Raw genomic sequence first — 17222 nt, 5'->3', positions numbered from 1 at the left:
ATGTTGGTTGATAATTGTAATACATTTTTTTAAAGATTTTATTTAATTGAAATCCACTGACCTCTACAGCCAAGTTTATCTGTCTTTAAATGCGGAAGTTTCAGAATTCAAATCCCAGTTAGAAATTGCAGTTTCTCCATATAAAATCGTATATTCCCATGATAGTAAATTAAAAATAAATAAATGTAGATATGTGTATAAATAGAGTTGAAAAAAAAAACATTGCATTTTGTTGTGTAGTTAAATTTCTTAATTTTATATTGCATAAAATATATAATTATATATATATATATATATATATATATATATATATATATATATGAGGTAGAGAGAGAGAGAGAGAGCAATTTGATTGGAAAATTATTTTGAATAATGGTTTTATTAGTTCTATAAGTAGATTGCTATTTTTAAACTTCCTTTCATGTAATTTGCTTCTTTCTTTTTTTTAATTGTCTGGTAAGTTTATATGAATTAATTCCATTTTTTAGATTGGATTCTTAAGCATTAATATATTTTTCTTATGTTATTGTCTGGAAATCTTTAAAAAAAAATTTCCTTGATTTGGTGTAATTTGTTGTCCTTGATTGCAGTCTGTTTATTGGTTTGTAATGATGAGTAAGGAAGGAAATAAAGTTGTACTGCTTTCCTTGTCAGTAGCGGCTAACCAGAGTAGAATATTGATCCAAACAAATGAATTGTATATGAGGTTATATCTAGTTTGAATATAGCCGTAGTACTTTGATGGCGGTTGTTCAGCATGGAAGAGGATGTTTGTTATTATATATATATTAAATTTTTCATTAAGATATTGTCTCATAAGATAGTGTAATGTAGTCGGCTATTTTTTAATATTTTTTTAGATTGTAATTATTAGTGCGGTGTGGGGGTGTTGTGTTCATGAGATATGCCGATAAAGCTGCTATGTATAAGTTTACAACAAGTTGCATTGTGCTGTGTTTGGTTTCCAGGACATCAAGTACGATGTGTATGTTGCCATCCATTATAATCTGGCATTTATTTTTAGTAGCGCTGTGAAAGGGGGAGGTTTTAATTTTTTTCTTGGTGTACTGTGTTGTTGTTTTGGTCTTTGGTTGTCATAGCAATGTAATTTAGCCTGTTACAGTTTTTATTAAATTAATATCAAAGTAAAATGTGCTATAGACATTTTTTTTATTAAGAAAGATTTCTTTTTTTAAATGCATTATTTTCTATTTAAAAATAATTATACTTCGAACGTTTTACATGATTTTCATTACAAGTTTTTTTGAAACTTCTTTTTTGTTACTATTTTTCTGAAAATTTGCATTCCATTTTAATATTTGATAATTGCGGTTTTTACATTTTTTGGGTTGTTCTGAAGTGATAAAATTCAAATCTTATTAATTTTGAAGTGTTTATATTCTACATAAACATTGTCTAGTTCTTTTTTTGATCATATCAACTATATAAAAAAAAGAATCTTTAACATTATTTCTACCTTGAGTTTTGAGTGTGTTACTGTATTTTTATTTGTATGAGCAGTGTTTCACCCATTTTTATAATGTTATATTTTGATATGAACTAATTCGTATAATTTGTCTGCTGTTTATTATTTTACATATATTTAATATTAGTATTATTATATTATCGGTTATTACTTTTTTTATGTAAAAATAAAAAAATATCAAAAGTGCTAATGCTGCTAAAACAGATCAGAGATTGGCATGTTTTCTTTACGTTAAATAGTTGTATACATTTATGATAAAGGGTTAATCAATTTGAAGTGGCCCAAAAAAACATAAGCCGGTTGCTTGACCAATTCAAAAAAAGTTTATACTTACCCACTTGTTTCCTACGTGTTTAAGGATCTTAAAACAATTTTTTTATTTAAGCACTTTACCTGTGGGGGCCATTTTTGTTACGGTGTGCACACCTATTTTTGTAATTCTAAGGGTTTACGAAAAAAAATCAAACTAAAAAACTATTTGTCATGGAAGGATAAAAAAAAGCGATTTAAATTATGTTTTGTCAAGGTAAAAGATTGGTCCAGTGGTTTATTTACCTATCTCACTTCTTTCTACGAGAAAATTACCAATAAAGTTGAACATGAAAACTCTAAAATTTCACTTTGGAATTTTTTTCAAGAGGCAGGGATGGTATACACAGTTCAAATCTTTTTTTTCTATGTAGGTATATGTTAGTGTTACCATAAATAATATTAATGGTGATATACTTACCCCTAAATTTTTATGAATTTTTGAAAACTTAATTTTTTTTTTTTAAATTCAAACTGCTTCAAATAACTGATTGGGCTGGTGATTAAAAATCTCAAATTTGCACAACTTGCAGTGTTTTTGTAGATGTTTATATGGTAAAAAAGGTTTCTTGTTTATTGTTGTAATAAAAAAGGTTGTAACCTCTCAAAAATCATGAAAAATTTGTTAAAAGCGATACCATTTTGACTCTACTAAATAAGTGTCCCAAGGGGGTTTCTTGTCTTCTTTCCACTTTACATTTTTTGTATTTAGCCCCTATGTTGAGGTTTTCAGTATTTTTAAAGTAGATTTCCTTAAAAATTATTGATGACAGGTCATAATTTAATGATAAACTTAATACCAGTAACCTAATACAATGTTGATTCAAAAATGTTTGTAAAACTTACCCAAAGTGAGATTTCAAAGAGTAGCCTACATCTTTTTTCAAGAAAAAATACTATCAAAGAAAAAATAAATTGTAGAAAAATGTTAATTCTATGAAATAATCTATTTTTGTAGCAATGAAAGTTTATTGTTTAGTGTGGTTAACAAACGGCTATGATATCTTTCCTTATAGTTCTCTTGAAATTGTGTGAGAACGAACCAGTCATTGTAGTTAGTTAAAGTGATGTCAACTTTCTCAGGACTTTGTAGACCATTACCCACACTTTTCATGTTAAGACTTTTGAAATGATGTGTGTGGTCCAAATTTAAATTTGAAAAAATGTGTTCTTTAAGAGCTTGCTGTAATGTTATTTATCTTTAGTTTTTCTTAACTGGTTTTTTTTAATGAGTTCTCAAAGGGTCACAAGAGAACTCCATACATAAGGGTTGGCAAACGTTTTCATGATATTTACAAACACTAGTGTGACATCTAAATTAACACGTAAAAAATAAATTGTTTGCTTTCTTTACTAAATTTATAAATTTTAATGAGTTCTTTTGGCACTGTACTGTACGCTGTTTTATGATGCTCTTCATTCACATAAATTCCTATGGAACATTGTTCTTCCCATTGTTTTCTGTGAAATTACTTGAAAATAATGTAAAAATTTAACTGATTTTAAAATTTGCAAACAGTATTATTAAGTAAAACTTATTTTAATAAACACTGACTAATGTCAGACTGAAAAGTCTGTAACTGCAAAGCTAAATGATGCAACAAGCATAAATGAGCATGTTAAAACATGAATTTTCCTGACAACTGGAAATGACTTCAAACATTTGTTTAACATGAACACTGGAAGTTGAGTGGTTCAAACAAATCTATTTCAGCTATAAATGCCAAGAAGATAAGAAAAACCCCCTTGAGCACTTATTTAGTGAGTGAAAATGGTATCGCTCTTTAACAGTATTATCATGATTTTTGAGAGGTTATAATTTATTTATTAGTACAATACACAAGAAACTCTTATTTCCCATAAACATCTACAAAAACACTGTTGTACAAAGTGCAATTTGTGCAAATTCGAGATTTTATCATAAGCGCCATCAGTTATTTGAAGCTAAAGTTTGAATTTTAAAAAAACATTTAGTTTTCAAAAATGCAGAAAAATTTAGGGGTAAATTTGGTGAAACAACTTAACATATACGTACATCAAAAAAAAAATTCAAACTGTGTATATCATCCCTGCCTTCTGAAAAAATTAGCAAGTAAAATTTTACAGTTTTTCATGTTCAATTGGTAATTTTCTCATAGGAAGAAGAGGTAAATAAATCACTGGACCAATATTTTACCTTGAAAAAATATGAATAAATAGCTTTTTATTTCATCCTTCCAGAACCAATAATTTTTTAGTTATGATTTTTTCCATAAACCCTTACAATCACAAAAATAGGTGCGAACACCATAACAAAAATGGCGACCACAGGTAAACTGCTTAAAAAAAATTAAGAAAATAGTTATAAGGTGCTGAGACATGAAGGAAGTTAGTGGGCATGTCTCAGTTTTTTAAAATTGGTCAAGCAGTGGTTGCTTGGGTGACTTCAAATGGGTTGACCCTAAATCAGTTGTATATAAAAAGAAAAGAAACATTTATGTGTAAACTTTACAACTCTCTATTAAGCTGTCGATCCTCATTATTCTAATTATTAAAAGTGAATGATTAGTAAAATTATGTAGTGTTATTCATTTATACAGGTGCACTGATTTTATTAGGGGTAATCGTTTTAGGAGGGTGATTTTGCTAAAACTTTGTCTGGTAGAAATTCTTAACTTACTATTTTACAGTAAGTAATATTTTGGCAGTAACTAATGCTTTATTTCATTTGTTGTTTTTTTCTTTATAAAAATAAATTTAGTTAAAGTTATGTTGTAATATTAAAATTGTTATTTCACATTAGATATGTTCATTAATTACTTGGAAATTGTGGAGCAGCTGTTTTATACTTTGGTTGGTTATTTTTAAATTTTATAGTCAATTAAAGATATGAATTTAATTAACCTAGAATTTTTTGTTACATTAATAGTTTAATGATGCGCTTATTTGTATAGTCGAGATTTGATCAGTATTTTAAGAAAACTGACTTGCAGTTTGTTTAATTTTAATAAATTTAAAGAAAAAATATTGTATGATATTAATGTGGTCATGTTGAAGATCTGTCAGAAGAAAACCTTGAATATTTTTATTTAAGTATTTGCTAAAATTAATTTTCTATGTAATTTTTGGCACAAAATACAAGTTTCCAGTACTTAGGAAGTGCACAGATACTTATAAGAAAAATTCTTTATTTCTTTATTAAGTCCAGTAATGGATCGCTTGCCTGATTTCTTCATCAGATATTTAAAAACTCGCCTCCCATTACCAATGTAGATAATAAGTAAAGCAAAATTAAGTGTTTCAAAAAAGAAAAAATTACTAGGTCTAACAAACATGGAGAATTCAGGAGACCTATTATGAGATGTCCTGAGAAATTGCAAGTTGTAGGGTCAACAGTTGTAAACATCTGGGTCAAGTAACAAACATCTGCTCAGAAGTCCATATTGTTTGAACATTATTACAGGGCACAAATGCTATTCTAGTGGCATGTCCCTTCTTGAACATGCACTCCAAATTAACTCCCTTATTTTTCCAAAAAGCGCCCATGTAATCTTCCTTATGGTAATGCAAAAAAAAAATTTCACCTTTCATAAGGAAATGTAGCACTACAGAAAATGGCATTAGTGGACCCAGATTTCACCTTTTTAAAAAAAGACATTCTTCACACATTCTAGTTATTAAGATGGTCAAGGGAGGTCTGTTACAGAAATTAATGCTCTCCAAGAACATATTAGTTCAGTCAGTGTTTTGTAGTGATGGGACAATCATTACTCTTGTAGACTTCCATTCAATGACAATTTTCTCTACAAGTTTACATAATGTTTAATTTGAGAATTTCACAGTCTCTATTGTTTCAGTTTCTCCCTTTCCATTCATTGTGCTTAATTCAATGTACTTGTTTTATTTACTCTCAGTGATGAATAGATGAATTTTTCAAATATGTAGTGTGACTACACCTGCATTCATTTTCATTTCTTTTTGTTATAGGCTGATCAGCTGACTGAAGAACAGATCGCTGAATTCAAGGAAGCATTTTCATTGTTTGACAAGGATGGTGATGGTACCATCACAACCAAAGAGTTGGGTACCGTTATGAGATCACTAGGTCAAAATCCAACAGAGGCTGAATTGCAAGACATGATCAATGAAGTGGACGCTGATGGTAAATATTTGAAATAATTTGATTCTTATATTCATTTTTTGTAATTATTTCTTAAAACTAAGAATCTTAACCATTGTTCAGTTGTTTTACTCAACAACTTCAGTTCTTATTTTAATTATTAAATGAATTTGTTAATTTTTATTATTACTTTGATGTTAATTTAAAATTTTAATTGGCGTTTTCTTCTTTAACTCGTGTTTGTGATTGTGGAGTAAACATATTTAATACATAAGTTATTTCACAACCTATTATTATTACCTATGTACTTTATAGATTTGAAGGATTTTAAGCATTAAAATAGTTCAATTTTATTTACAGATTTTGCAGAATCAAAATTGTTTATTTTTTTGAGCAAATTTTATAATTAGTAATAAAAAAACCTTGCATTTTAAATTGAAGGTAATTTAAAACTGATTCAAGATTGTATTAATTTGTTTATAATTGATCAAACTTGTTTAATAAATGTTAACTTCTACACAGTTAAATAGATAAATTATTGTAATCGATGGATGAAGCCGTTGATGAAAATCCATCATAAAAAAAGTAAACAAAATAATAGTTAATAACAATAATAATTAAAAATAGTTATAGCAATCAAATCAAATTACATGATAAATGGTTTCATTTTAATTGGTTGTTATAAGTTAAACGAAAAACTTGTGAATAACCCTGTCTTAAGTATTGTGAACTTTTTTCGCTTTACTAACCAAATTATACACTGAAGTGTAGCAAAAAAAAAATTATTAATAGTTTTCTACATTGAGGAAATTCAGATCTGTTTGAAAAAACTTCCTTTTTTAAGGGTACAGTAATAGTGATTAGTAAATTTATTTTTGTCCTACAGTTTGTTAGTTATGCTAATTTGATGACAAACGGGGATATTTTATCAGCTTGCAGATCTTCAGTGTTGGCCAATATAGTTTAATCATTTTTTTTATTATAACATCAGTTGAACCTTTATTGATAAAATTGATTTATGTTATTAATTTTGTATACTGATTAGAATTAACTTTATATATATCTGCCTTAGTATAATAAATTGTTTAATGGCTTATCTTGGATGAATCTTTGTTTGGCATCTTAGCTCATTAAATAAGTCTGGTCAAGTATGACTGCCCTTTACCTTATCTCAAACTAATTAATTCGTATTCCATGAGACCAAATTCAGAAATGTGGCCTGAAATTTAGGTTCTTTGTAAATTCTGTTGCTAACAAGTGAAACAAGAGTAAACTGTAAGCAGAAAATTAATTATCTTATTTGTAACTATTTATATCTGCTATTTTATTCTATTTCTCAATTTCTTTATTCTCCTTTTATTTTATATACTACGTTTAAAAAAAATTATGATTAATGCTGTTGAGCGAATAAATATCCATTAGTAATGTGTTCATACTTGAAATAAATTTGTTTCATATCGGAATATAAAAAAAATAAATGTGATTTGTAAGTATTTCTGGGACATCTGTTAAGAACCTGATAGTGCCTGTTCCAGACTAAAATTTATTTTTAATATTTCCAAAATATCAGTTTACTTTGATGATGCCATTGCAACTCGCTATTAGGAGATAATTTTCTGTAGCCTGCTCTAAATAAAAAAGCACCAATTTATTGTTTTTTTTTTTAAATTATTGTTTAAATGGAAACTTGTTATTAATAAATTTTCCTACTTACACTTATTAAATGTTACAGTCAAACCTATTTCCACTTTGTTGCTTAATATTTGTAGTTTTATTGTAGTGTTGATTTTAATTTTCTATATTTAATGATTTATTGCATACTATTAACATCAAAAAGTACTGGTAACTTAAATCAGAGAATCATTTGTTAACTTGTACTTATTAAAAAGTAATTTACGTAAGACCATATGTTGTATGTTAAAATAAATTATGTGTGGGTGAAAAGTTGTAAATTGTTTGAAGAAGTTAGACTAGTATAACAAGCAGGTGGATTTTCAAGGTTGTATATTATTTATAAAATTGTATGACTATTGTTGATAATAGTAATTTGTATGCTGTGTTTATTTTATACTTGCATGTAAAATATGGTTGTAAAATTATTTCATTGGTTTGGGATGAAGGCTATTTTTGGTGTACATTATCTATCAGTTGCATAATTAAATTCTCATGAAGCAACTTTGGTAGCCTGTTCTGTTAATGTACATCACAGATTTTAATAATGTTACTAATGTTTATTAATTTAGTACACTACCACTTAAAACTTGTAATGCACCCTTTAGAACTCATAAAACTTATATATTGATTACTTCAGTCTGCTTTGTTAATTTTAGTGGTTATTAAAAATGTATTATAAATTTATTAAATTTTACAAAAATTAAATCCATATGACCAACAATACTGAGGGGAAAAAATTTTTTTCTTAAAAGGATATTTTGTTGAGCAGTAGAGGGAGAAAAGTTTAGGGATAACATTGGGCAACATTTTAAGTTTAGGGAAAACATTGTTCTACCCATATTTAGACATATCAGTAATGAGTTGAGAGGATCTGCTGTTATACATCAGGTGGTAAAACTGAGTACTTGATTCTTCATAAAAAATTAATCTTTAAAGAAACTGATCAATAAAAAATAATTCTTTGCAGCTATTACCTGTTAAGGCAGTTTCTAGAATATCAAATATGTAAATTAAATATTAAATGAGTTGTTAAGCCTATTAGTGATAATTTTTTTCATTATTTTTTTTTTATATTGAGATTAATACAGTGATTCAAAGAAACAGGAAATTTTGAAAGTTGTATTGGTAGCCGTGGGCCACCAATTTTGAAAGTTGTGGTACCACTTGATAAATGGCGCCAGCCTCTCTGTCAAGTCAGTAAAGTCTGTAAAGTCAAAAAATGATAAATCTAACTTTATTGAAGATTTGCTGACTGACACTTGGCTGAATATTCTTATAGAGGCAAAGAAACTATTATCAAATTGTATATAATCTAGCTAGGTCAGCAAATAGAAATTGAAAAGTTTAATGCACTTAACCTTTAAAGTGTATTGAGTGAAGTGATTTTAAAAATACATGCCAAAGACTTTGCTTAAGAAAAGTAGAATGTAGTCCACTTGAAGCTGGAGGAAAATTCTGTTATTATTCAAATTATATTAAATTAAAACAATAAGGTTGTTGGTGGGAATTAATTATTCAATTACTAAATGAAGTACAATTTTTTAAGAATAGGAACCTATAGACCAAAAGAAATGTAATCAAATTTTCACTTCATTTACTAGATAACCAATCTTAATTAATAGTAGACATTCAATTTACCATTGCAGTGTTGACTATTTTTGTTATTTGTCTGTGTGTAATATAATATTAATCTAAATAATTTGTTTGATGTTACCCTTTGACACTTAAAACCACCTTATATTAATAGATGATTATTGGGTGGACTGATTTTTATCATTAATAGCCTTGGTCTTGAAGAAATTTACCCTTAAAAAAGTTTTCTAATCTTAATATCTTAGTATTATTAAGTATTAATAATACTTAATTCTTATTTAATCTTAAGTATTAATTATTAAGTATTTGTACAAGAATATGAAATTAATCACTGAAGCATATTAAATGAATATAAATAATTCTATTATTGTTTTGCAGTCTTCAGTAGAAAGTGCCTTAATGCTCATAATTTCAATTATTATGTATAATGGTTATTGCTCATTAATTTAGTTTTAAAAAAAACTCCTTTTTTTTGTTTGTTTTCTTTAGTACAGAAATAAAAAGTTGTTAAAATCTTATTTATCCAGAATCACAGAATTCCATAATTGAAATAGAAGAGATTTTAAATGTTTTTTATTACTAACCACAAATCAATTAATTTTAATATAATGATTATTGAATTACTTTTGTGGGTTATTATAACAGCATTATTATATAAACATACACAAAGTATAGTAAACAATAACATGTGTGCATGGTTGTGTGTGCAACTGATTTCATTACCAATCCTGAATGCAGCACCTTAACATTTCTGTTTGAAATGATGATCCATGACAGCATGATAAAATTTTAACTTTTCTTCATTATGTAGGAAAATGAGTACAAGTTTGAATAACTGATGCTTTTTTTCGGAGATTAAAACATAATCATTTTCATGAAGCTTCATTTTAATTTTAAAATATTCTTTAATGTATGCTGAATCTGGATTCAGTGTACTGTGAAGGAGTTTATACATTTAAGTTAACTAATTTGATTGTTAATCTGTAAAGGTAATGGTACAATTGACTTTCCGGAGTTCCTTACAATGATGGCCCGTAAAATGAAGGACACAGATAGTGAGGAAGAGATCCGAGAAGCTTTCCGAGTTTTTGATAAGGACGGGAATGGTTTCATTAGTGCTGCTGAGTTGAGGCATGTGATGACCAACCTGGGTGAGAAGTTGACTGATGAAGAAGTGGATGAAATGATTCGGGAGGCTGATATAGACGGTGACGGCCAAGTCAACTATGAAGGTAATTTTTTTTTAAAGAATTGGTCACAATCTACTTTTTCTTTAATTTAAACATCACTAAAAATAAGCAAGCATCAGTATTTTAAAGTTGAAATTCCTTTCCCCCTTTTTTTATATCATATTTGCTCGAATAAAGTTAATGGTACATATGTAGCAGTTAATGACTAATAGATCTTGTTTTTTTTGTAGCGTAAGATGATTAGTTAATCAGATGCTATTAAAAGCAACAAAGATGATTTGTTCTTAATATAAATACATTCTATACTTGTTTACTAAATTTTCTGATTAACTCTGGACAATTAACATTGGACAATAATTATAACAGAATTTGAAGCCCAAAAAGCAAAATTGTATTAAATTTGTTATAAATGTTCTTGGAAAAATGTTGCAACTTTGTTCCAACTACAAAGAGCTTAATAATTTATAATTCTCATTTCATCTTGAGATTATCGACTTCAAATTTCTAGAAAACGCATAATTTTGAGTTGATGGTTGAATCTTTAGCAAACTGTTTTTTTTTCTTTTGAAAAAAAAATGAGCTTTGTTGCAAAGCTTGAAATACAAGTCACGCCCAAAACTGGCATATTTGTTATCAAGCTTTCTCATGTCATACTTACTGTGGAAAGTGTGGAATGAAAGTGCCTTATTCTCTGAACCATTGTCATAACAATTTGTTTTACATATAGTAACAAGTAACTATACACATAGTAACAAATTACTATAACTCTTCTATTGAAAAAAATTTACATAGCATCTACCACAAAGTATATGCAATTATTACATTGAATAACAGTTCATATTGACGTATGAAATAATCTTCTCATTTTTGTTATGTTTTTGAGATGTACTCTTATTTTATTTTCTGCAAAAATACTGTGTAAAAACTTTTAAAAAATTATCTAAAATGTTAATAAATTAGTTCTGCTTTTATGTTAAGTACATTGTATTAATTTACTCAGTTGGCAGAGAGGATAGTCAGATTCTGTTCATCTACAAAATAGTAATTTCATACTTAATTTGTAACATTATGAATTTTTTTTTTTTTTTGTAGTTTAGCTATCTATGTAAACGTGGATAAAGCAAAACAAAATGTTCATACATTTGTAGAATATTTGACTGTTAGCATTGTTAACTGTTAAAAACAATGGGATGCATGCCTGCAGACATTAAAAAAAAAAAGATCTTGATGTTATTAAGATAAAATTACTTTCTGTAAGACCAGAAATATAATATAACAATCTGGTGTAACGAATCGTGCATTCTACTTCAGATCTGCTAATCAGCAGCTACATTTGTCATTTTATGATCATTTGGATTACTTGAATTGTATAGAATGTAAACTCAGTTTTTTTACTTGGTTTATATTTATAGATTATTCGAGTGAATATGGTATTGTTAACCAGTAGTATTATGGTATTTGAAAGAAGTAGCTACTGAAATTAAAAAATATGTTCATTTTGTAGTAACTATTATGAATGCATATTACAGTACACTGATACAGTGTATGATTTGAATACTGCATTCAGCTGCATAATAAAGTTATAATTTGCATATTAAAGTAAATTTTTTAATTAATCAATTGTTTTTGTTGTTTGAGTAGATAACTGGTTTGTATATAATGATAATTACTGAGTTTACTACTCAAGGATACATACCACCTAACCACAGATTTAATATTTTTTACCCATGAGAGTAGTACATTTCACATTAAAATTTAATGATAAAAAAGATTTGAATTGTCAAATGAATTAAACCTAATCAATAAAATGAAAAAAAAACTAAAATTATTCTTAAATGAATATTAGTTAGCATTTTAACATTTTTAATGTTTGGCTGTGATTTTTTTTATAATTTTTTTTTTGTGTGAAAAATGTAATATTCTGTATGGTGTATGTATTGTATGTTCATTCACTGAAATTTTAATTTATTAGCAATGCTTTTTTCTTTATTTTCTTATTAGTATAAAGCATGTATTTAAGTTTTATTCACACTATAAATAATTATTTGCACACTGCAAGATCCAACAATTTTTAAAAAATATAACTAGTAAATAATTTTTGAAGATTTTATGAAGGTGATTTTATCTGTACATTCAAGAATTTACAAATTTACATGAGGAAACAAATTATATTTGAGTAACTCTGGTGCTATAACCATACTAAAAGTATTAAGTTTTGGTTTTGGATATTTTCCTGCATTTCTTTATATAATATATTTTTATAGAGTTTCAAGTGCTTATATTTTCTTGTGGTTTAAAATTAAAAAACCATTGATAGTGATAACTGTACTGTAAAAGTATGCATTTAACTGTATCTCATTTAAGGTGAAATAAAATTTTAGAAAATGTTCAATATATATTCATTTATGTTTAAACTGTGTAAAACTTACTACAGAATAATTAAATTTTAGTGCAGAATACTGAAATTGTTGCATATTCTTTTTTATATTTATAATTCAAATAATGGATAAATAAAAATTATCTTATTAACAAGTTTTCCTGTACAGTTAAGTAAATTAGAATGTCCTGGTTAAGACTGTGAACTGTTGAATTCTTACAATCGGATGGTTCCACAACTCCTGCAATGTTTTGGGGAATAGAATCTAGGAAAGTAAGGTAAAACCCATTGGCCTTAATCATGATTATGCATAATAAATGGATTCCATAAATCCCTCAAGATTTGATCCTACTGAATTATATTTGATGCAGTTGGAGTGTCGCTTAAAATGGGATAAAACTACCTGATTAAAATCGTATAGTTTTTCAGATTCATGCTGTTAAGATATTTAACTAAAAGTTATAAATAACATGATTATAAAAGTTAAAGTAAATGTGCCTTAACTTCATTACTTACAGTTAAAGAATTTAAATACATGAAAGTAAAATTAATAAGTATCATATATTTTAAATGCTAATAAAAAATTATTTGTAACTAACTGTAAAGTGTGGCTACTTCTTTAATCACAAGTGATTTCAGTATTATCTGTAGATTAATATTGCATCTTTATTGTTGGATCTTATGTAATTATTTACTCGTTGATAAGTAAAATCTTAGTAGTATGATGATGAGGATTAAATAAAATGTATCCTCTGGTATCATAATTTCATAAGTTTCATTAAAGCAGAAGTGTAATATTAATATATACTTCCAGCTGTTATTTTATCATTTTGTTTGCTTTAATTATTTTATTTGTATGTTTTAATTGTGATATAGTATTTTTTTTTTACGTTCAGAAGTGTTTGCAAAATGTTTCAAAGTAAAGCTGAACCATTTGCATTCTAACTATTTAAATTAAATGCACAAGTTTAAGTAGTGGTCTACAGAAACTTCATTTTGCAAGGAATGTTGTTCTTTTTTCACATTTAGGTTTATTATCTTCTAAAATGTTGGTTTTTAACTTTACTCTTAGTATAATGAAATTAACATTGAACTAAAATTGAATGAAATAGCATTAGCTAAACTTGGAAATATTTTCTAATGGATTTTATTTTTCAACTTATAGTATGCAGTAATAAATTATTCACCCAACAATGCTGATATGTCATTATGTACCTTTTTGTCAATAGAATAGATTTTTCTGTTTATGATTTTGGGACATCACAAAAGTTATTATTTTTACTACATTTTTATTTTTTGAATTGTCGCCAGATTAAAAAAAAAGTTTTGTTTAGATAAGAATTTTTATTGTTTCTATTAGTTTTGGTGGTGGGTAAAGTTGTTGCATGATTAAGTTATTAAAACATTTTTAATGGTAGCACGATATATAGACAATAGAGTATTTATTGTCTTGTTTTTTCTTTTCCGTTTTTTTATTATAGTTTATTTCTTTTAATATGCTATTTATATATATAATTTTAAGTGAATATTAGTGTAGACATTTCTGTCCTCTTGCAGATTTCCATACACTTGCTCAAATAGTTTTCTCGCGCTCTTGATAATCTTGACAAATCCGGTACGTTCTTATGTTGCTTACAGGAATGTTAATAGCTGTGTCGTTGAACACATTAGTTTGTTCTGTTTAGTCTCTCACGTGGACAAAAATATTTCTCGTTTAGTGCGCATGCTTTTCCTCTTTTTCCTTTCCTTTTTTTCACAAATAGATAAGTAAAATTATTACAAAACATTGTTTAAAATATTGTTTCCCAAATTGAAAAAAAAGTTTGTACATAATTTTTTTTTTTATTGATGAAATTTAAATATTAAAAATACCTTTAGTATCCTTCATAATGTATGGTTGTTGCATTTCATTACAGTTTTTAGTTTATTTTCCATTAAATAAATAAAAAGAATACTGTTAAATGAATAAATACTTATTTGAAATAAGGGCACAAAATGTCTATTGATTTTAGTAAATGAGATAAATTATGAAGTATTTTTAAATTAAATAATACTGTTTAAAAAAAAATGAATACTTCATTTTTTAGCCTGCTGTAACTTTAATTTTATGTACTTCTTTTTGTTGCCTTTTAATGTTAAAAGGATCAATTGATATTTAAGGATAACCTAATTTTTAAAAGAAATATAGAAATCACGTAATTTTAAAAGCAGATTGTTAAAGATATCCTGCAGAGCTTGTTCCAAACAAATTCTTATACAGTAGGCATGTGTCTTACGTAGTTTAGATGAAAAAAGTGGCATGGTTTATATGCATCACTTTAATGTTCTGAATTCCTTAAACCAAAAAGAAAAATGCGTGTGTATTTAACTAGTACAACCACATTTGTGTACACACATAGAAAATAATGAGATTATAGGATTCGAGGGAAATCAAGCTTTCTTTATAGCCCATTTAATTAAATTCTTATTATAGGCATATTTTACTATTGTAAACAAATAGATTTTTTTTTATGGAGAATAAAAAAAAATTTTTTGAGGTATAAGTCTATCAGATTATTTGCATAGGCAATTCATAAAAAACAATTGAAAAAAATTGAATATTTCTTAATTGATTAGATAACTTATAATATTAAACAGACTTTTTGTTTAAAATGCATTTTAAAAAAAATCATTTCAAAAATTTAACGTGCAGAGACAAAGTTAAAACCATGTTTTTTTGTTTGTTTTTTTTTCTTATAAATATTAATCTTAGCTGTTCACTCATTCCCACATTGTAAAATGGGTTTATCCCCCAAAAATTAGGGTGACAATATATATAAGGATGCATGTGTAATTAATTTCTATTAAATATATTCATTGGGTTTTTAATATGATTTAAAAGTGTTCTAAAGTTTTAAAAACTGGATTGCATAAAAGCTTCGGAAAATGAGCTTGATGATTTGAGTTGGCAGTAAAAAGCCTATTGTTTCCACAGTTTTAATCAAAAGAAATGTCAGTTTACAAGTTACTTAAAAAGTGCTGCTGTTCATTTTATTTTGTAGTGAGACTAAATTCTGTGTAAGATAACAAGTCTACTGTATCTAATGTGTAATGAATGTGTTTTAGAAATTAAGCAAATTTCTTTCATATGCATCAGTGAAAATAAAATTTTGTAAATATTTACATCTGTCTGATAAGAGAGGATTTTTTTTTAATCTGTAAGTAATATATAGTCTGACATATTCCCCATTACTTTTTTCCTTTATAATTTTATTAAAATTGTTGAAAATTTTTAAATTCTATTTGAAAGTTTTTTTTCCTTTAAAATGTTTGTATGCATTGATCTTGGTAATCCTTAAATAACAATGAGAAACAGTGGAAGCAAAATTAAGACATGAAAATATAAAGTTTATTTAACTGAAATAGTTTCGTAGATGTTTTAAAAATAGGTCCTCATTTAAGCTGGTAGTACATATATTCTCTATAGTAACGTTTCTTTTTGTTTGATGCAAATTACTGTAAAAAGAAAACATTAACTGGCATTTTAAGTTTGTACTTTACTTTCGTTTAATCGTCAAAGTAAATGACGTATAGGTTTAATAATAATACCTTCAGTTAAAAATATATTTAAAACAATAATAAAATTATAAGCATTTTTTTTTTACTAATGTTTAATAAAGGTTTTTGGTTTTTAATTTAAGCATGAGTAATTTTGATTTTTTTTTTAATTTTTCTTTTTTTTCAACCATAAAGAAAAATTTAAGTAAAATATTTTACTTAACAGTTTTTCTTACAAAATGTAATCTGTATAATTAAAAATTAAATTTTTAAATATTAAGTTGTTAAATAAAATAATTAATACCAAATTCCTGAAATAAAATCCTAGTTCTGATGCAATTTTTACCCCCTTATGATTTCATTAAATAATCATCTTAGATTTAGATTTTTTGATGTAAATAAAATTTCACAGATGCAGTTTATTTTAAGAACTAGTTGCAGATATATTCTTAAAAGAAATGTACATAAAAAAAGGATAAGTTTATTTAGAAAAAAAATTATATTTGTGAATGCAATTCCTTGTTATGCCATTCATTTGTGCACAGTACATTATAGCATATTTTCAACTCAAAACCTACATTTTTTCAAGGAAGAATAATTCTTTTTTTTCATGCATGACATGATTATTATAACATAAACACACACACATACATACATATCTACACAGAAATAACACAACACTTCACACATTTACAGTACTTAAAATATGAAATTTTAAACAAAAATTGTGAAAATATTTGTGTATCCCCTTTTTGTCCAAGCTTGTAGCTTGTCTCTATATACTGTATACATATTTTATGTGATTGACTAATTTTAATGTTTTTGTTATTGTATAGTCTAACTTCCATTTAACAAAAGTCTTAATTCTTTTTCTGAGATCTCTGAAAATTTAGAATTAAAAATTAAGTAGATCGTTTAATAACAGCGAATGTAGTAACTTAAAAGCACAGGCACAAA

General features: G+C 26.5%; 1 protein-coding gene across 2 annotated transcripts in view; it reads left to right on the top strand.

Moving 5' to 3' along the window:
* Window positions 1–17222, top strand: part of LOC142328122 (calmodulin) — a 44010-nt gene that overhangs the window by 17881 nt on the left and 8907 nt on the right. For both annotated transcript variants that reach the window (XM_075371643.1, XM_075371642.1), the window contains exons 2-3: window positions 5762–5936; window positions 10151–10393. In XM_075371643.1, the coding sequence (XP_075227758.1) occupies window positions 5762–5936; window positions 10151–10393 (418 nt within the window). The remainder of the gene's footprint in view (window positions 1–5761; window positions 5937–10150; window positions 10394–17222) is intronic.

This window comes from Lycorma delicatula, chromosome 7 (assembly GCF_047948215.1).
Source record: "Lycorma delicatula isolate Av1 chromosome 7, ASM4794821v1, whole genome shotgun sequence".
Lineage (NCBI taxonomy): Eukaryota > Metazoa > Arthropoda > Insecta > Hemiptera > Fulgoridae > Lycorma > Lycorma delicatula.
Note: the sequence above shows the minus strand (reverse complement) of the source record. Positions and strands in the feature narration are given on the sequence as shown.